Source organism: Abramis brama, assembly GCF_963993115.1.
Source record: "Abramis brama genome assembly, chromosome: 6".
In the NCBI taxonomy this organism is placed as follows: Eukaryota; Metazoa; Chordata; class Actinopteri; order Cypriniformes; family Leuciscidae; genus Abramis; species Abramis brama.
In genome coordinates, this window is record NC_139968.1 from 9,021,483 (window position 1) to 9,043,605 (window position 22,123).

At 39.2% G+C, this 22,123-nt stretch overlaps 1 protein-coding gene across 1 annotated transcript; it reads left to right on the plus strand.

Moving 5' to 3' along the window:
• Nucleotides 1–11,012: 11,012 nt before the first annotated feature.
• Nucleotides 11,013–21,599, plus strand: LOC311085844 (natural killer cell receptor 2B4-like; the record flags this gene model as incomplete). Its single annotated transcript, XM_084118464.1, has 5 exons — nucleotides 11,013–11,031; nucleotides 17,080–17,394; nucleotides 18,671–18,952; nucleotides 20,183–20,287; nucleotides 21,376–21,599. The coding sequence occupies 5 exons, from the start codon at nucleotides 11,013–11,015 to the stop codon at nucleotides 21,597–21,599; spliced, it is 945 nt and encodes a 314-aa protein (XP_083974590.1).
• Between the last annotated feature and the right edge of the window lie 524 nt (nucleotides 21,600–22,123).

The following is a 22,123-nucleotide window of genomic DNA, read 5'->3' on the forward strand; positions in this document are numbered from 1 at the left end:
TATGTCTCTCACAGTGGACATGCACCTACGATGACAATTTCAGACCCCTCCATGATTTCTAAGTGGGAGAACTTGCAAAATAGCAGGGTGTTCAAATACTTATTTTCCTCACTGTATATGTTGTGGGACTATTTCTTTGATGGAGGTCCTGGACTTCTTGTTCAGATATATAGTATCATGGATTCTAGCAAATACCATCAGATAAAAAAAATCAAAAACTGATGGCCTCTGCTAGAAATCGTATAATGGGCCGTGGTTGGATCTTCCATCAGGACAACAATCCAAAACAAACATCAAAATCAACACAAAAAAATGTGTCACTGTGCACAAAAGGAAGCTTCAGACATGGCCATCCCAGTCCCTGACCTGAACTCTATAAAAGATGAGTGGGCTGAACTGAAGAGAAGAAGCACCAACATATAGCTGGGAACCTGAAGGATCTAGAGAGATTCTGTAAGGAGGAATGGTATCTGATGTCTGGTCAGGTGTTCTCCAAACTTATCAGGCAAAGGAGAAAACTCAGAGCTGTTATCTTGCCAAAAGGAAGTTACAAAAAGGCAATAATTATTAAAACGGTGCCAATAATTATGGCCAACGTGTTTTGGAGAAAAACATTTATTTCATAATGTGATTTACCCCCCACCTTCAATTTGTTTACTTCAACAAAAGGTTGGAGTTTTTTTTTAATGAAAGCTCAAAAGAATAAACAATGCAGATTTATTTTTACAGCCATCTTTGATCATATCAAACCAGGGGTGCCAATAATTCTGACCACAACTGTAACCACTAGGTGACGCCGGTTCGAAACTTCTCAGGCTTCTTCTGAGCATCATACTGATGACCCATAACAAGTTTCGTAATGATACGTTCATGCGTTCATAAAGTACAGCATTTTGGTACAAAATTCAAAATGGCCGATGCCTAAAATGGTCGATATGGAAAATTTGTATATCAGTCGACTGCATGGTATTCTAGAAAGATTTGACGAATCAACTTGAATTCCATAACTTTTTGTCGGCATGGTCTGAAGATTATATGGTTTAAATTTTCTTGAAAATTGGAGCAACCGTCTAGGACAAGTTCGAAAAAGTAGGTTTTTCAGAGAATTCAAAATGGCGGAAAGATTTCAATGACAAAAAATAACGTCATTCGAATCGACTTGAGCCAAGTAATCAAGGGAAACTTTCCTTTACGGTTCAAAAGTTATTAACATAAACATGACTGAAACTTTGGACAGTTGGTGGCGCTAGATGGATTGAGTTAGAGACTCCACATTTGCTATGGTGACTGTTCAGACTGTCCTCAATCAGTGTGCCAAATTTCATAACTTTCCCACAAACGGTTCTATAGGTTGCCATAGACTCCCATACGGAAGAAGAACGCCTACAATTTCAAGAGGTGCCTCCGCACTTTCAGTGCTTGGCCCCTAATAATAATAATAATAACACCAATGATTTCAAGAGGTGCCTATGCACTTTCAGTACTAAAGTGATTTTGTCTGATTTGTAACCAGGTACTAAAGCGATTAACCATAAAATGTGCTTTGAACCAATCGGATTGCTGGGATCCTAAGCTGGGACTCAGCTCTTCACCACACCCAAAGAAGTGAAAGAACGTTCCATTGCCACCCCTACGCTTCCGCCATTTTGGGGTGAAAGCGACTCGGCAGTCCACTAGCTTTTTTGCTGTCGCTATATGGCAATATCAGCTGCTCTGTTTAAAAAAAATAATAATAAAAAAAAAACTATATTAAAGCTGAAATCCAACCTGAATGATGACAACACAGAATAACATACAGTACAATCACTAGACTAGTGATCATCAAACAGTTTATTTTACAGAGTTTGTTTTTAAGTCTTCCTCTTTTTTTTTTTCACAAAACCTTTGCTCTCTAGAAAACATGTCAGTTTGTGTTCAAGTATAAGTATTAGCATTTACCTCTAGGCTTCAATACTCTTTAGCTGTAGTGACAGTTAACATTCCTGCCAGTGTGGCAAACAGTTCTACATCTGAGCGTTGCCATGGACACATGCTGTTCACCTTAATGAATGACATCACTCGGTCAGGTGCATTTGATTGTCACTAATCAATATTACACTTGACTTTTTTTGTTATTTGAGCTGCTATCAGCCTTAAGTGCAATAATTAAAATAATATTTTTTCCTAAAATAACTTATTTTGAATAAAACCAGTTACCTTCGCCTGACCAACAGTTTGACAGTTAAATGGGTAGGATCATTTTATTTGTCTTACCTGTGTTATTTTCCACTTTCTTTCAGGCGTGTTTTTCTTTTCTTTCAGTGCATTTTAAATAAATACAACTATATTTAGAGCTCATATTGTGCACTAATCCGTGATAATGTGATAACGTCTAAACACATTGTCAGCAAAGACATCCTTGAAAAGTACTACCCCTTATCACAAACTTCCTAAAACCTTCATAAAGGCTTCTCTACACTTTCATACACACATATTTTTTTATGTACAGTTCATGTCATTTTAAATAAGATTACTAAAGCAATCTTGCCCTCTTCTCACACCATATGCTCCTGTGACAATAGAGCGTGTCAGAAAAGGAAGTACTTCATAGAGACTCTCACACCTTATCTGACTGTCTTTGATCTTTTTTGACCGTTTTAATTGGTTGCAATCATTTAAAGAACATGTACTTAATATGGGGCTTAAGGAAACTTTCCATTGCTCGAGGGCAACACTGTGCTGTAGGGTTAAAGAAAAAAGTAATTACTTGAAAACAACAAGTATGGTAGGCTATGGTAGGTATATTAATTGTTGATTTAAAATGAAAAAAAGTTATTAAAGTCTTTTTTTGTCTATTGCCTGAAAGTTATTGTCAAGTAGGCTATTGCTTTTACCTACACGCGCAGGATGAGTCAGGACTGCACTCAATACCTTTCCCGCTGGTACATACCTAAAACCTGTTTATCTAGAATGATGACGGTCCGTTAAAGCAACGCGAGCGCGCCTCATCCGCTGGATCAGTGAAGATCGAGAAACACCATCATGGGAAGCAGATGTATCGTTTGGATAGGCATAGTCCTCACTAACTGTAAGTGTGTGCATCAGTTATTTTGAGCGTTAACATCGACAATTATCACTTTACGTTCAGACCGCTTTAAATCTGACTCAAGTTTCTGAACTAAACTTTTCAGATCAAACAGACTATCCTACACTGTGAAAGGAGTAGAGTTTTCTTCGCTTTGAGCTCATTGTGATGTAATAATGACACGAGCTATATAAACACCGTTACCGAGTGTAAGTAGAGCAATATCACACAAAAACTAGTAAAAATGTGTAATAGTGATTAGTGATCTGTGACATTGTTGAATATAGAAGTTGTTTGAGTCTATTTGTTAATGAGGAATCTGTGGACACATTAATGTTTTAGATACGGGGCTGAATGAAACCATGCTCCATAAAAATAGACTACAGTTTGCGGATTCAGCTGATGTGGAGAACTGCGTGATATCCCGTGAACAGTGCCCGCTATAGTTTGAGATGCGCCTCGCCTCGCCCGAGTTTAGGCTATATCGGGCTGCAGTGAGGGGAGGAATGAAAAAAGTGCAGCCAAGACGGACAGTTTAGATCGCAGTCAGATTCTCAGATCGCTTTGAGAGACCAATACTTCGAGTGTAATAAAATGAGCCAATGCCATATTGTATCAGCTGCTCTGCCTCGCGTCGCGAGCATAGATGAGCAGTAGGTGCGTCGCGTCTTTGCTCTTCGCTTCGGGTTCGGACTTCGGAGCTGAGCTGTCCTACTGTTCCTGCTCTGCAATCTTATCTGAGAGTGTTTAAACTTCTAAAAAGAAGAAAACGAGTCTGATTCTTCAGGAGAACGCCTCTTCAAGCTGGTGCTGGTGTTACAGCGCTAGCCGTGATCTCACAGAGAGCTGACAAAATATTTGTTTTCACTTCACAGCTGCCCAGAACGTTATGCCTTCAAAGAATGTGATGCGCTTATTGCCCCGATCACACCTAACGCGTTTTTCAGGTTCGAGAGGCACAGCAGTTATACAACATTCAAATCATATTAATAATTAGTAATTTCTGAGTATTGACTCTGTCTTTATTGACATTTTTTTCTCATGTTTTCTCAATAGAATAAAAAAAAGTATAGAATATAATAGCATATCTCTAATTGGGGCACATTGTAATGCAGTGTGACAACATGCCCCGCCTGCACAACTGGGATTTAAACCAGTCTTCTGCTAGTTAGCGAAGCATTAAAGAACTATATCAACCGTTAAATAACATATTGGAGATTAAAATAATACCAGATTTGTCTAATTTTAAATAAACACAAAAAATAGAGATGAAAATTTAACTTAAGTAAGAAATTTACTTTTGCTATGTTTAATAATATTATTGTCTATGGATATCTTCAAAAAAATAAAATAAATGGCGCATTTTTTTTCTCTATATAGTGTTGATATGGCAACTAAATACACCAAGCTTCGTCATGCTAGCATCAGCATGTGTGGAAGTGTTTAAAACAAGTGTATTACAACTAGCCCTGCGTTACGCTGTGTCCCGCGCTCCCCACACAGAACGAGCAGTGCGCTGCGTTTTTTAAGTTGCTAGGCAACCACTGAAACAGCTGTCCTGTCAGTCAAGTAAACGTCAAAACTACCTTTTATTAACTTTATTTACTTTCTGTTAACATTGTGATAGTTACGGTTCGTGAAGTCGTTAAGCTCCTGGTAACCCGCGAGAGCAAGTTTATCCTCCATCACCACACCCAAAGAAGTGAAAGAACGTTCCATTGCCACCCCTAGCTTCCGCCATTTGGGGGTGAAAGCGACTCGGCAGTCATATGGCAATATCAGCTGCTTTGTTTAACAAACAAACAAACAAACAAACAAACAAACAAATAAACGAAAAAAAACCAACAAAAAAACAACAACGTATTATAGCTGAAATCCAACCTGAATGATGACAATACAGAACAACATACAATCAAGACTAGTGATCATCAAATCCTTTTAACAGTTTATTTTACAGAGTTTTTAAGTCTTCCTCTTTTTTTTTTTTTTTACAAAACCTTTGCTCTCTAGAAACCATGTCAGTTTGTTTAAGTTTAAGTATTAGCATTATAAGCACTGAATTAATACCAACATATGAAATAAATAAAAAATTGGAAGGTTGGACTATAAATATATAACAGGAATTAAACAGTTTGACATTATGTCTTATATTAATCTCCGTTAAAGCAAGATTATGTAAACAAAACAAACAAAAAACACAGCACCTGTATCCAAAAGTGTTGATTATGGGATAACAGACACAGAAATGCATCATGTTTTATAAGATCATCATGTTTGCAGCGTGATCCAAGTGCCGCTGAGAGCTCGTCCCCATCAAAGATCCTTTCCCGAGATGCTGCACCCACCTGACACACCTGTAAAAAGACAATTTTGTATGCATCTATTTATTCATTTAACTTGTAGAAAAAAAAAAACAAAGAAAAAAAAAAAGATAGGCCAACATTCATTCTAAAACAATAGGGGAAAGGTAGGCCTAAAGCTAGTCTAGTCTCAAGCTTTTTTAGGACACCTAGTAGCTGTAGTGACAGTTAACATTCCTGCCAGTGTGGCAAACAGTTCTACATCTGAGCGTTGCCATGGACACATGCTGTTCACCTTAATGAATGACATCACTCGGTCAGGTGCATTTGATCGTCACTAATCAATATTACACTTGACTTTTTTTGTTATTTGAGCTGCTATCAGCCTTAAGTGCAATAATTCAAATAATATTTTTTCCTAAAATAACTTATTTTGAATAAAACCAGTTACCTTCGCCTGACCAACATTTTGACAGTTAAATGGGTAGGATCATTTTATTTGTCTTACCTGTGTTATTTTCCACTTTCTTTCAAGCGTGTTTTTCTTTTCTTTCCGTGCGTTTTAAATAAATACAACTATATTTAGAGCTCATATTGTGCACTAATCCGTGATAATGTGATAACATCTAAACACATTGTCAGCAAAGACATCCTTGAAAAGTACTACCAAACTTCCTAAAACCTTCATAAAGGCTTCTCTACACTTTCATACACACATATTTTTTTATGTACAGTTCATGTCATTTTAAATAAGATTACTAAAGCAATCTTGCCTTCTTCTCACACCATATGCTCCTGTGACAATAGAGCGTGTCAGAAAATGAAGTAGCCTACTTCATAGAGACTCTCACACCTTATCTGACTGTCTTTACATGGGGCTTAAGGAAACTTTCCATTGCCCGAGGGGAACACTGTGCTGTAGGGTTAAAGAAAAAAGTAATTACTTGAAAACAACAATATGGTAGGCTATGGTAGGTATATTAATTGTTGATTTAAAATGAAAAAAAGTTATTAAAGTTATATAAGTCTTTTTTGTCTATTGCCTAAAAGTTATTGTCAAGTATTGCTGTTACCTACACGCGCAGGATGAGTCAGGACTGCACTCAATTCATTTCCCGCTGGTACATACAAACCTGTTTGTCTAGAATGACGGTCCGTTAAAGCAACGCGAGCGCGCCTCATCCGCTAGATCAGTGAAGCTCGTTCCTGTTAGAAACACCATCATGGGAAGCAGATGTATCGTTTGGATAGGCATAGTCCTCACTAACTGTAAGTGTTTGCATCAGTTCTTTTGAGCGTTAACATCGACAATTATCACTTTACGTTCAGAACGCTTTAAATCTGACGCAAGTTTCTGAACTAAACTTTTCAGATCGAACAGACTATCCTACACTGTGAAAAGAGTAGCTAGAGTTTTTGTCGCTTTGAGCTCGGTGTGATGTAATAATGACACGAGCTATATAAACACCGTTACCGAGTGTAAGTAGAGCAATATCACACAAAAACTAGTTGTGTAATAGTGATTAGTTATCTGTGACATTGTTGAATATAGAAGTTGTTTGAGTCTATTTGTTAATGAGGAATCTGTGGACACATTAATGTTTTAGATACGGGGCTGAATGAAACCATGCTCCATAAAAATAGACTACAGTTTGCGGATTCAGCTGATGTGGAGAACTGCGTGATATCCCGTGAACAGTGCCCGCTATAGTTTGAGATGCGCCTCGATCGCCCGAGTTTAGGCTATATCGGGCTGCAGTGAGGGGAGGAATTAAAAAAGTGCAGCCAAGACGGACAGTTTAGATCGCTGTCAGATTCTCAGATCGCTTTGAGAGACCAATACTTCGAGTGTAATAAAATGAGCCAATGCCATATTGTATCAGCTTGTTAACCTTTCCTGTTTCTGTTTCCTAACCGTGGTTGGGAGACACAGGGGAGATCCGTCTTCTCCAGGGCCGGAAGTTCTCCTCCCGGGGTTAACTCCCTAAACTTCACGCTGTTTAGTGTGATGGTAGCATATAAAAACAAAGAGGCCGTCTTGCCGAAGAATTTAGGTGCTTTATTTTGCTGGTTGCACTGAAATACACTGCACATAGACTAGCTAACTACCTGCACTGGTCACAGTATCACTCTCACACACTCTCATCCGCTGCTTCGCGGGGATCAGACCGGGGGAGGGGCGCGCCTCGGACACGCGCACTCACTCACTCTCATTCACACACACACAGAGCTGTCCTAAACTAAACACATTGGAGACACATCCCACAACAAGCTGCTCTGCCTCGCGTCGCGAGCATAGATGAGCAGTAGGTGCGTCGCGTCTTTGCTCTTCGCTTCGGGTTCGGACTTCGGAGCTGAGCTGTTCTACTGTTCCTGCTCTGCAATCTTATCTGAGAGTGTTTAAACTTCTAAAAAGAAGAAAACGAGTCTGATTCTTCAGGAGAACGCCTCTTCAAGCTGGTGCTGGTGTTACAGCGCTGGCCGCGATCTCTCAGAGAACTGACAAAATAGCCTCTTTGTTTTCACTTCACAGCTGCCCAGAACGTCATGCCTTCAAAGAATGTGATGCGCTTATTGCCCCGATCACACCTAACGCGTTTTTCAGGCTTTGTTTTATTAATACAGTATACTTTTTTCTTGATATAGCTACCCCGAAAGAATGCCATTGGTGGGGTACATTGTAACATGACCATATGACAGCTTTTTTTAATTTTCTGGTTTCCATAACATGACCGTCCAGTAGATCCCACAGACCTTTGCCTGCAAAAGGATAGAATAATACAATAAACGTTTAATGGAATTCAATGTATTTCTATACAGTAGCTACATTCGTGATCCATGCCAAAAGTAATAAAACATATAGACACACACTCAACAGAACAAACAGTATCTGAGTGGGTTGCATCTGGCTCCTGTTGGCTCTGGTTGTGATGAGGGTATTTGAGAGGGTGTTGATGGGGTGTTTTGGGCTGCTTGTATGATTGCAACACATTCCAGTCTGTGCATTTGACTGGCTGCAGCAGCCTTTAGTTTTAAAGGTGACATGCCCCTTTTCACAAGATGTAAAATACTGATAAAAAAAACGGATCATTTTAATTTATAAAATGGCATGTCACTGCCAGATATGCAGCCATATGTCCACATAATGAATGTGAGGCTTACAGGCCTTTTTCACCTCTTCTTTTGCCTTCTCTTTGCCCTCCTTGTATTTTTCCTCAACCATATTCTTTAATGACTGGTGGGATGGAATAATGTAGGTTGGATCCAACATTCCTACAAACTCCTTAAAGCCAGCATCTTCAACAATTGAAAATGGTTGGCAATCTTTTACAATCATGTTGACCAAGGCCCCATCGATCATTTGTTTTCTGATTCCTGCAATACAGTGAACTATTTAAAATATAAGTGAAGTATTACATAACTATGCACTATTTAAGATAGCCTACCTCATTATAAAGACAGCAATTGACAAACAAATAAATGACTGATCAGAAGACTTATACCGTGGTTGCTAGTAGCTTTTGGTCTACTTCCAGAAGATGTTTTCATGTTTATGTCTAAAATGTCTCAACATTGAGGATGTGTTGTTATTATAAAAATGCTGTTGAGAACAAATTAGGCACTCAACCTACAGAAGGAGGCCGCATGAATTAATTTAAGTAGTTTTTTTTTCTTCATATTATGTAGGATTATTATTTAAGATATTTGAATATGCATTAAACTACACATGTACATATTTATGTATATTACAAGTAATTCTTATATTTATATATTATTTTAAAATCATATTCTTATTACAAATAATAATAATATTAATAATTAGTTTATAATATATGTTAATAGTTAATACGACCTGAAAATGCTGCCAGGCTTCTGAATGGCCTCTTTTCTTGTCTGGTTCCATGCTGAACATTCAAAAGAGCTCACCCTCTGTTTCAGTCTCAGTCGGTCTCATAGACAGTATAAGATATGGACACAGCGACCCCATAGATTTCAATGGAGAAAAGTGAAGTCAATTAAGCTAGTGTTATACTTTCCGCATCCGCGAGTGCGCGAGGGTCCGCGTGACGTAAAAATCGTCATCGGAGGGTGTGTGCGGAGTAGGGGTTGCACGACTACTGATTTCTGCTAGTCGATTTCTTATCAAAACAATACTTGAGTTACTCGACTACTCGTGGTTCATGCTACTGTAAATAAAAAGACATGAAATAGCTAGATCTTATCAATAAACATTTATTAATTCATAGCCTAATGCAACAATTACATAAGTAAACTCTCAAAACATAATTATGACATTTCATTTTAAAATTTTCATGTAACTGTCTAAAGCCAAATAAATAGACGTTCTTGCCTTTCATTTCAGACGTCTGCTTCTAGGGGCCGTCACATATCGCGTCTTTTCCGCGCTCAAGGTCGTTATTTCAAATGTAGGCGCACGGCCGCGGCGAGCGCGCTTATAATGAAAGCAACGTGGTGCGCTTTTTTTCCAGGCGGGTTTTTCCTTCTCATCTCCAGAAATATATCTAGTAGTAAAGCTAATGCAAGGGCTAGAAATAAATTAATCCTTTGCTGAATGATACTTCGTCGTCATCATGGAGAGCGCAGTTTGGTTGCATAGCAACGACAGACGCCACGGAAGCGCAAGCGCTTGTAGGAGACAGCGGCACGGCCGCGCGCGCTTTCCACACGTTTTTAGACGCAATATGTGAACGGCCTCTTGCAGAGTCTGCCAATTACAATATTTTTGTCATCCTTGATGAAATACTTCCACACATCTGACGTGTGGTGTCTGTTGGTGACGTTCGCCATTTTTAATTCATTTATGGTTAATGGACGCTCGAGTAGTCGATTGTTTCCGACAGCGTCGACTAGTGGTTGAAGTAGTTGATCTATCGACTACTCGACTAGTCTATGCAAGCCCTAGTGCAGAGGCTCCTTGCGGACATCCGTGTGCCTCCCATTTTTTATTAGGCTAAAACTAGGCTAAAACAGTGCAAACCGATCTACTGCGCATGTGTGGAACACGTTCACCAGAGCAGAACTCAGCAGACAAAATACAAGTAGTCCGCGTCCACGCTGTCCACACCTGTCCGTGTACGTGTCCAAACTGGAGTATAACCGAGCCTTTAGAAGCACTCACTTCCTGATGGCTGAGCGTACTGTGCAGACTCAAACTGAGCTTGACAACGTAGATGTGACGTGAGCAACCTGTCTGACAGTTTTAAGTCTTCTAGTAGCTGTGCAAAGAGAAATCTGATTCATTCCCGTCTGAATCTCGAATCTCGAGTAGGAGCTGTCCATGAGGAGCAACTTTATGACTCTCTATGGGCTTCTCCCTTGACTTTATCGGACTTTATGCCTCCACGTCCATCCGATTGCCCACCAGCTTCTCCTCCTGTCTATGCGGTAATTTCTCTACTGTGCGACAGAGAGTCGCGTGGTTATGACGCAATCATTAGCCTATTTTTACCTAGGGGGCCATAACGTAAGATACAAGGTAATGGAGCCTTTTATACATTTTCGTGTTTCTTTAGAAATAAACAATGGACAAATAGAGTCTTTAAATGCCTCAGATGTAAAAGTTATTCGCTGTCAAAGTGATGCCAAAATCAATGGAATGCTAACAGCAGGTGATGGTCTGCTAACCAATGGCGGCCCTCGGGGAAGGTACGCTTTCCGGGTGCTGGATTACCCCCTTGGTCAGTCTCAGTTCACAACCGAAGGACATGACACTCAAAACCTGCGCATGGCCTTCGCAATACTTTTTAATCTCAACAAAAGTAATCTTCCCAGTATGTATACGGTTAGAAAATTACTCATGTGACCTTGTTATTTGTACACACGCTGTGACTATACAACTCACAACATGTAAATAGGAAAATGTTGGCGTTATTGTGTCACTTATTGGGAGCAGTATGCTAGCTGGAGCCGTTTACCTCCAGTCTTTGTGCTAAGCTAGGCTAACGGTGGGTGCGTGAGACAGAGTTACGGCACGCATGGAGATGAAAAGGGCATGTATGGACTTATCTAACTCTGGGGGATACAGTGAATAAGCTAAAGTCCCAAAAAGTCGGCGTGTTCCTTAGACATAAAACACATAGACATAAAAAAAAAACATTAAAAACTTAATTTTCACCACAAAGGGACTTTAAGTGTTTATTTTCTTGAGAGATAAAGTTTTTCTCTAAATTGTGTGAAGCCATGTATTGTTTAAATTAGCTGTTTAATTCGTCCCACTTTATATTAAGTGCATTTAACTAAACTATGCAATAACATTTAAATTAATTGTTTGATAATGTACTTATTGTTGTATATTGTAGTACTTTATTAAAATACCTGCATGTAATTACAGCTGTAATAAATTTCTCTAATTACAACTGTAATTAACTGACCCTTCACTTACCCGTTAACATCCCATTAAACCTACCAAACCTAACCTTACCCGTATCCACCTCAACAGCAGCACAAGTGTTTTACAATACAACATCAACACATTAAGTACATTGTACCTAACAATTACTATTTTGAAGTACATAGTAGCTAAAGACCTTATAAAAAGTGTGACCATTTAAATAATTATTAAAACAATAAGTGCATCATCACACATGAAAGATTCAATTAAATTGTTTTCCATTAATGCGTAAAAATGTCAAATTCTTTAGTAGATATTTTGTGTATTTAATGTATTTATTTTACTTATTTATTGTCTATCATTGTACGGTTTGTACCATAATCATAATTAAATTACACTGTTTCAGACTATGAAGATACCGAAAGTGCGTACATTTTAAATGTCAAACAGTTTTACATTTACATGCAATGTTGATACTCCGGTATTCGAATGCGCATGCGTCGCGTCGCGTCTGAACGCGTTGTTGTCTTTGGAGCTCTATCGATTTGATTTATAATTCTTGATTTTTCCCTTTAAACTCACTTACAACGAACATTTTCTACTTTTCCTCACTGAGAAGCACTACTGCTCAAACTTCATAGTTACAACGCGGACTGTTGAGCAGACGCGTCTCTAGCCTATTAGTGATCCAACGCCGGATACTCTTATAGGTTACGTCCGTGGATCACGGCTGAACGCGTCTTCTCCACACTCAACAAACATGGCGAATATATCAGATGTAAGTAGTCTACCTCTTGGTGCAGGTGAAGATACATTTGAGCTGCACGCGTTGCAGTCTGAGCTGGAAGCTGTTGAGAAACAGATCCACGACCTTTTAGTGAGACAAGCCGAGCTGATAGACCGGCGTTTAGCTCTTGAAACATCACGCGCCGATGCACACAAATCAGTAATTAACGTTACTAACCCGCTGACTCCGACCTCGTCTACTCCGTGCGTTTCTCAACATCGGTCCCATGCGCCGAGGTTGCGATCAGCCATGGTCTCGTTCAACACGCCACCACGAAGCCTGGATGGTTCCGCAGCGGAAGACGCGACAGGGTCAGGTCTAGACCAAGAAGACTCAGCATCGGTCCCGAGCCCGAGCGCCGAGGTCGCGATCAGCCATGGTCTCGTTCACTCCGGCTCCAACACGCCACCACGAAGCCTGGATGGTTCCGCAGCAGAAGACGCGAGTCAGGTCTAGACCAAGACTCTCTCCGCCCCTCCCGGTTTCCGAGTTATCCACACAAAACCGCTTCTCCCCACTTCGCGAAACCGAACGCGATGCTGTGATCATCGGCGATTCCATCGTTCGGCACGTCCACGCTACGTTAGGTAAAAGTAAGGTGCTTAGTCACTGCTTTCCTGGTGATCGTGTTTCTGAAATCACTGCTCGCGTACCCGAGATTCTGAACGATGACGAGCGCGTCGGAACTGTGGTCTTGCACGCGGGAGGGGCCGACATCAGGCTGCGCCAGACAGAGGTTCTGAAGAAAGACTTCAGGAATCTGATCGATACGGTACGCAGCACATCGCCTGAAACAACGATCATAGTGTCAGGACCACTTCCCACGTACCGACTAGGACATGAAAAGTTTAGTAGACTATTCGCGCTAAATGAATGGTTAATGTCATGGTGCAATGAGCAGAAACTGCTCTTTGTAAATAATTGGAATCTGTTTTGGGAGCGTCCTAGGCTTTTCCGTGCCGATGGCTTACACCCAAGCAGATTCGGAGTGGATCTTCTGTCGGATAACATCTCCAAAATGTTAAATACCATTAAATGACTAGTAACCAAAAGTCCAAATCATAGTCTCTCCTGCACCAATTTAAATGATATAAATACTAGTGTAGTACATTGCATAGAAACTGTGTCTATTCCTCGTTTAGTGAGATCAAATAATAATTCTACTGCAGGATCTAGGAAAAATCTAATTGTTATTAAAACAGAAAATGTTGCTATTAGTAAACAAAAACAATTTTTAAAGCTAGGTCTTCTAAACATTAGATCACTCACACCTAAGGCAGTTATTGTAAATTAAATAGTCACAGATAATAGCTTCGATGTACTTTGCCTTACTGAAACTTGGCTTAAACCAAATGATTATTTCGGTCTGAATGAGTCTACCCCAGCAGGATACTCCTATAAGCATGAGCCCCGTCTGATTGGTCGTGGCGGCGGTGTTGCAGCGGTCTATAGAGATATTCTCAATGTTACTCAGAAAACGGGTTATAAGTTTATTTCGTTTGAAATACTTGTACTAAATGTTACGCTCTTAGATGTTAGAAAAAAATCCATATTATCTCTAGCCTTGGTTACCGTATATAGACCGCCTGGGCCATACGCTGATTTCCTAAAAGAGTTTGCAGATTTTCTCTTAGATCTATTGGTCAATATAGATAAAGCATTAATTGTTGGAGATTTTAACATACACGTAGATAATTCAAATGATGCGTTAGGAGCTGCGTTTATAGATTTATTAAATTCCTTTGGGGTCAAGCAAAACGTCACCGGACCAACTCATCGTCTTAATCACACACTCGATTTAATTATATCATATGGAACCGATCCAACCGATATAGATATCATTCCACAAAGTGATGATGTCACTGACCATTACTTGGTAACTTGCATATTACGTACTGCTGTAATATGTCATGCGGCGCCGCGTTATCGACCAGGCAGAACAATCCTTCCATCCACCATAGATAATTTCTCAAATTGCTTATCTAATCTGTCTCAGCTGCTGCCTGAACCCAAACAAACAGATGAACTAGAAGAACTAACTAGCACTATGAGCACCATTCTCTCTAGAACATTGGATGTTGTTGCACCCGTTAGATTAAAAAAGGTCAGAGAGAAAATTAAAGCACCATGGTACAATAATACTACGCATGTTCTAAAGAGAGAAACCCGTAATTTAGAGCGTAAATGGAAACAAACTAATTTAGAGGTCTTTAGAATCGCGTGGAAAGACAGTATGTCACGTTATAAAAAGGCCCTAAAAGCGGCCAGGGCTGAGCACCTCCGTAAACTAATAGAAAACAACCAAAACAATCCTAGGTTTTTATTTAACACCGTGGCTAGACTAACAAATAAACAGACATCACCCGAACAAAATATCCCGTTACAGTTTAGTAGTAATGATTTCATGAACTTCTTCACTGAGAAAATAGAAAACATCAGAACCACAATTGTAAACGTTCAATCCTCAATCGCACCTTATAATTCAGCCTCAATTATCCCCCCGCAAGAACAATTACAGTGCTTTACAACTATAGAACAAAAAGAGTTAAATAAACTTATCACTTCATCTAAAACAACAACATGTTTATTAGATCCTATACCAACTAAACTACTGAAGGAAGTGTTACCTGTAGTGGAAGAGCCTCTCCTCAATATTATTAACTCGTCTTTATCTTTAGGTCATGTTCCAAGAACATTTAAACTGGCAGTTATAAAACCTCTCATTAAGAAACCACAATTAGATCATAATAATCTAGCAAATTATAGACCCATTTCAAATCTACCTTTTATGTCTAAAATACTAGAAAAAGTTGTGTCCACTCAACTGGGCTCTTTCTTGCAAGAAAATGATATCTATGAAAAGTTTCAGTCAGGATTCAGGCCGCATCATAGCACTGAAACTGCGCTCGTTAAAATTACAAATGATTTACTTCTAGCTTCTGACCAAGGCTGTATCTCAATACTAGTTTTACTCGATCTAAGTGCTGTGTTCGATACTATAGATCATACAATACTCTTAGATCGACTACAAAATTATACTGGTGTTCAAGGACAAGCATTAAGCTGGTTTAGATCATACTTATCTGACCGCTACCATTTTGTCTATTTAAATGGAGAAAAATCGATCATAATTCCAGTAAACTATGGAGTGCCGCAGGGATCTGTGTTAGGCCCTCTATTATTCTCAATATATATGATGCCACTTGGAAATATTATAAGGAAACATGGAATTAGTTTCCATTGTTATGCTGATGACACTCAAATATATATTTCATCACGGCCGGATGAAAACGCTAAATTATCCAAATTGACAGAGTGTGTTAAAGATATAAAAGATTGGATGACGCGTAATTTTCTTTTATTAAATCCAGACAAGACAGAGGTAATACTTATCGGTTCAAAAAACCGCCCACAGAACCTCTCACAATACAATTTTGACATCGTAGGATGTCCTGTTACTTTATCCTCTACAGTAAAAGACCTGGGTGTTATACTCGATTGTAACCTGTCTTTTGAAAATCATATTTCGTATGTTACAAAAACAGCCTTTTTCCACCTTAGAAACATTGCTAAGCTACGTAATATGCTATCAGTTTCTGATGCAGAAAAGTTAGTTCATGCATTCATGACCTCGAGACTAGATTACTGTAATGCTCTATTAGCCGGTTGTCCTGCGTCCTCATTAAACAAGCTACAGTTAGTCCAAAATGCAGCTGCTAGAGTTCTTACTAGATCAAGAAAATATGATCATATAACACCGATTTTATCATCACTACATTGGCTACCTATAAAGTTCCGTATTAATTATAAGGCATTGCTACTGACTTATAAAGCCCTAAACGGCTTAGCTCCAGTCTTTTTAACGGATCTTCTATCGCCCTATAATCCATCGCGCTCTTTAAGAACAATAAATTCGACGCTTTTGGTCATACCTAGGATATCCAGATCAACCAAAGGAGGGAGAGCATTTTCACATTTGGCTCCGAAACTCTGGAATAGTCTTCCTGATACTGTTCGTTGCTCGGACTCGCTCTCCCAGTTTAAAACTAGATTAAAGACGCATCTTTTCGGCCAGGCATTCACATTCATATAATATTGTTAATCTCACAGTTCAAACTACAATCCGGCCTCTAGTTCATAAATGCCAGAGGAGAACTGGCCCCCGACTGAGCCTGGGTTCTCCCAAGGTTTTTTTTTTTCTCCATTAGGTCACTTGATGGAGTTTTAGGACACCATTAGGTCACTTGATGGAGTTTTTTCGGTTCCTTGCCACTGTTGCCTTTGGCTTGCTCAGTTGGGGATATTTTGGGGATATTTAATTTTATTCTATCAATCAATAAATTCCACTAGAAACAAACTTTGTTGTATTATTTTATTTTAATTTAATACTGTGAAGCTGCTTTGATACAATCTGTATTGTGAAAAGCGCTATACAAATATACTTGATTTGATTTGATTTGATTTGATTTAAAAATTCATATACTTTCTTTAGTTTGCTCATGTAAAACATCTAACCCTTGAGAACATGTTTTTGTACGGATATTTAATCTCAGCTTTTATTGACTGTGTTTTGCAGGTGTGTTTGTTAGGACAGAAGAAGTGACGCCGGTGGAGGGACAGCCTGTAACTCTACCCACTGGTGTACAAGAATATCATCAGATCATTTGGAGGTTTGGACCTCAGGGCAGTATAATAGCCCAATGTAGGCAAGACCCCAATGAGACTCCATCATGTCAAATTTATTCATTCAGAGATACAATACAGATAGACAATCAGACTGGATCTCTGACCATCAGTAATATCAGCACTGAACATGCTGGACTTTACAACCTACAGATCATCAACAAATCTAAAAAGTTGGCTCAGAAGGAATTCAATGTTAGCGTTTTTGGTGAGTAAATCCTACAATATGCTCATTTATTTAACTTTTAATTTGTTTATCTTTTTTCTAAATTGTTGTCATCTGACATTGTAGAATGGCAGAGGAAACATACAAACATGCATTCACTTTAAAAGATGCTGTACTTATGGATGGCAGCGCTGTCCAAAAAAATGAATTCATTTAATATCTTGAAAAAAAAAGTATTATTGGAGAAATAAAAATTAACCATAGCTAGTTATGTCTGTTTCTCAAAACTGCATTAACTTTGTCACACATATGTGTTCAAACCAAATTAGTTCAATAATATAGATAGAACTGATGTTCATGACGTCACAAAAGTATAACTTATGATAATTAATCGGTTTGAGATCGAATTCATGTCAGATTATTGCTGTAAATAACAAGCATGGTATCTGAGGTCTACTTTGCTATTTTTGTTCACTGTTGTTTTGCTTTATTTCTAAATGTTTGATTCCTTGCGGATTATTTTATGTCGTACTCCAGTGTTGCCTAGGTTACTAGACTTCATCCACACACACACTCTTCAAAAACAGCTCTTGATTCTCGTGACAAACTACAAGATGTGCAATGACATTTGTGTATAAATGGCATGAAGGATAGAGCTCAAGGATGGGCAACTTCAGTCCTGGTCACTGTCCTGCAGAGTTCAGCTCAACCCTGATAGAAACTCGCCTGCCTATAGCTTTCTAGTAATCCTGAAGCCCTTGATTAGCAGGTTCAGGAGTGTTTGATCAGGGTTGGAGCTGAACTCTGTTGGACAGTGGATCTCCAGGACCGAAGTTGCCCATCCCTGAGATAGGTTAGTTTGCAGATTTCGTTCAAAAGCTACATGTCATAAGAAAATGTGCTTCTAACCACACCTTTTGGTAAAAACAGTCCTGGTCATTTAATTGTCTGATAATTGCCAATTTTGAGAAAATCAACTGATTACTGATGCCCCCTTGACTGATGAACTGAAGTGTTAGATGTCCCGTGTGTCAGTTTCAGAATCTAAAGACAATGGATAATCTAACCATTTTATTCTAAAAAAAATTTAGTGAGTAAATATTGAGTATAAGTTAATATTGCATGTTGTATTAACCAGCCTATGTTTTTTTTATTGATATCAGAATTTCTTATTGGAAAATATTGCATTGGTCGACTGCTATTTTTCTATTACAGTTCATTATTAAACCCTTCATTCAAATTCATTGCTATAGACATCTGCCTTATTTCATGTTGAAACCTTCTCTCAATAATGCCGGTATATCTTTTTATTCTCCAGCTCCTCTACCCATTCCCAAGATCGTCAAAGACTCGGAAAGATCATCGTGCTCAAAATGTGTCCTGCAGTGTTCAGTGATGGATGTGACACAGGCGACTCTGTCCTGGTACGAAGGAAACCGTTTAATCTCCTCCATCCCTGTCTTTGGTCTGAACAGCAGCAGTTTTCTGCTTCAGGAGCTGAATGATCAGGATATCAACAACTACAGCTGTGTGGTGAACAGTTCAGTCAGCAACCAGACTGAACAACTCAACATCAATGAACTCTGTCCACCATGTTCAGGTACAGTATGCAGCAACCACAGCAGCGGGAATGACCTGTTTAAATTTAAGGATCAGAGAAACTTTGGAAAATGTCAAACTAGTTGTAAAATATTTAAAATATGACTATTGTTAGACATAAACTGCTTCTATTTTTCATGTGCTGATAAGGCTAACACTGTATCCACTCCGAACAGTATGTTATGTTTGTTACAGTCCTTAATCTTGGTCTCTAATATCTAACCTCTGTTCCCTGAGATGAGGGAACGAGACACTGCATCAGTAACTGATGAGTCTTATTGAATCAGAGTTTAGGTACACTGGCCAATGGCGTTCAACGAATGAAATGGCGGCTGACTCCGTGGCTATGTAAGACAGTGCTGAATGTCATTGCCTCAGAATATTTAGACTGAAGCAAAGTGAAGTTCACAAAAGGCTCTAAGCTGAGTAGCATGGCATCATGACGATCCCTTTCAAGTTTGCTCCACTCGACATTACATCAGTAGCTGATGATTTGGGGACCGTATAAATCATATCTTGTTACATTGAAGATGCTGGCCATGCCATGAGTGCCTAACACAAGGGGAAGATGCTGGCGCTATTGTAAGAAATTACAATAATGTGAGCAGCGGAAACACCAGTGCTGATATATCAATGATAGCAATGTGAGCGGGTTAGGGACATCAAGGCAGTGATGGCGGGATTCATAAATAACTTGAACACTGCTACATTATGCAACAGTTATGAAGAAGGCTGAACATCCAAATTATAGAATCTGGCAAAAGTATTTGGTGAAGACCAGCCTGCTGCTATACAAATGTCCTGAGTAGACATCCCATTCGCCCAAGCCCAAGAGGAAGCCATACAACTGGTGGAGGGGGCTTGAGCCCCGATAAGGCATTCCTTGCTGTATGACAAGACTATTTCATTGTCTTTTGCAATGCACAGTGGGATAACCTCTGCTTTGGTTGGATTTTTCCTAATTTTTTTTAATTAAGGCATTAAGGTAAATTTCCAAAAGATGATTTTTTATTCCTCTTTTTAGTCAACTTTAGCATGGGTGTCTAAACTTATGCATAGCACTGTAGATGCAGGCAGGCCCTTTGAGCAGCCTTCAAAACAAACGAAGAGTTGCTCCGAGAGCCTGAAGTGTCAAGAGCGCTCAATGTAAATATGCAGTGCACACATGGCATTTTTAGACCTCAGGTTTTTCAGGGACTATCTAACCTGCATCTTTCTTTGTTCGTTACAGGTCTGGGCTCAGACTATATAGTACTGATATGTGTGGGGCTGGGGCTGCTGGTGCTGGGGGGTGTTGCAGTGATTTACTGGAACTGTAGAAAAGAACGACCAGGAGGCAAGTATTACCCACAGCTGATACAGACTGAGTGAAAGTAGTCTTTAAACATTTTCATGTCTTTACTCATACATTTAGTCATACTTTATTTATTGATTTATTCCCAGAATTGTAATAGATGAAAAGGTTTTATCTATTAACAGATTCCATTGTGGAAAGGTGAAAAGTGAAAATTTTGCTTCTGCTCCCGTCTGTTGTGAAATGTTAACATTGATGCAGATTGTGTCCAAAATCTCACTCGTTTACTCCTTTACTATTAACAATCTAGTGGAACTAATATGTACCTTTGAGGGACTAATATGCGCTCTTTAGGTACAAAGGTGTACCTTTTGAAAACGTACCGCCACAGTGACAGCTTTTGTACCTTTTTTTCTGAGAGTGTAGTCAATGAAGTAAAACACTTAAAGGCATAGTTTACTCAAATTAAAATACTTTCTCATCCTCATGTCAGCAGACATGCTTGTTTTGCTTCAGACCTAAAGGCTGCAACACACCACAAATATATATTATTATAAATGCTAATAGTTCAGTAACAACCCCGAATGAACAGATGAAAAAACAAAAACAAATGAAAGACAAAGTTGTAAAATTAATTATAATCCTCTTATTGTCCAACTATTATTATACAATTAATTCTCAGCATGGAAACAAAGAATACAAAAGAATATTAAGACAATAAAATAAACCTCAATTATTTATTAAAAACTTCTGTTTTCCTAATTTCCTAATATTCACCATCATCAATGGCAACACTGTAAATCAGAGCGCTCATCTGAACTGAAACCGGCTCTTATTTATGTCTTATGTCTCTCATATCACACTGCTTTTCATACAAACACAACTGCCGTCATCTTGCATCAATAATTTCCTCAGAATATGAATATAATGTAATATTATTGCAGTGTTCATCTAATCTGATTGTAATGAACTGTTTTAATGAAGCACTTCAGGTTCCATCGTCCAACAGCTGGTTTGAAAAAATTGGCGCTTTGCTTTATCGGCACAATTTGATGAAAGCTTCAAACGCTTCAGAAAGCCTTGGTTTCCCTTCACTAATTTGTTCTAATGCTCTTATATTTTTATTGCAGAGGTTGCCGTTCATTATGAGAAGAACAGAGGAATCGTCTCCAGTTTAATCAACATTAATGAAGAATCATACCGGGCCTTCTTTGAGCATCGGGCTGCGGCAGTGGGCCTTCAGCAAGTCTGGGCCGCACCCCAGATTGCACTGCTGCAAGGCCCCACTCTCCTCTTCCCTCTGCCCAGCCACACACTGCAGCTTTCCCCAGGCCTGCGGCTCATTTGGCAATAACAACATCCCTTGATGCATGCCTTCCTCTATGAAAAGTATGCCTCCGCTAGTGGGACAGAATCAGCCGTCACAGCTTGTTCCTTATCGGGTCACTGTCCCTCTCCCCTGTCCATGGCCTGCAGCCCCACCATCAGACTCTAGCGCACGGCTGCCTCCGCTATCGCCGCAAGCACAGGCGTCTTATTTTCCTCCCCAGCTTCCCTCTTTTTATAGACCCCTTTTGCACCGACATCACAATTACGTCACAGCGTTAGCTGGTGGCAAAACAAACGGAAAACTGGAGGCGGCCATTACAAACCAGCACAGATTCGGCTACATAATAAGGAGCTTAAATCATTATTATTGTTATTAAATGTCATCTTGTTGTGTTGTTGGGTGCAAGAATCGACGGAGTACAGGCTCCAATATGAAATTTTATCGCATAATGTTTTCTAAATTATTGTTATTATTTGTGAATCATCTATGATTGTATACATTGTTTTGATTGATTTTGAAGAACCTGGTAAGAAAGTGTAATCAAATAC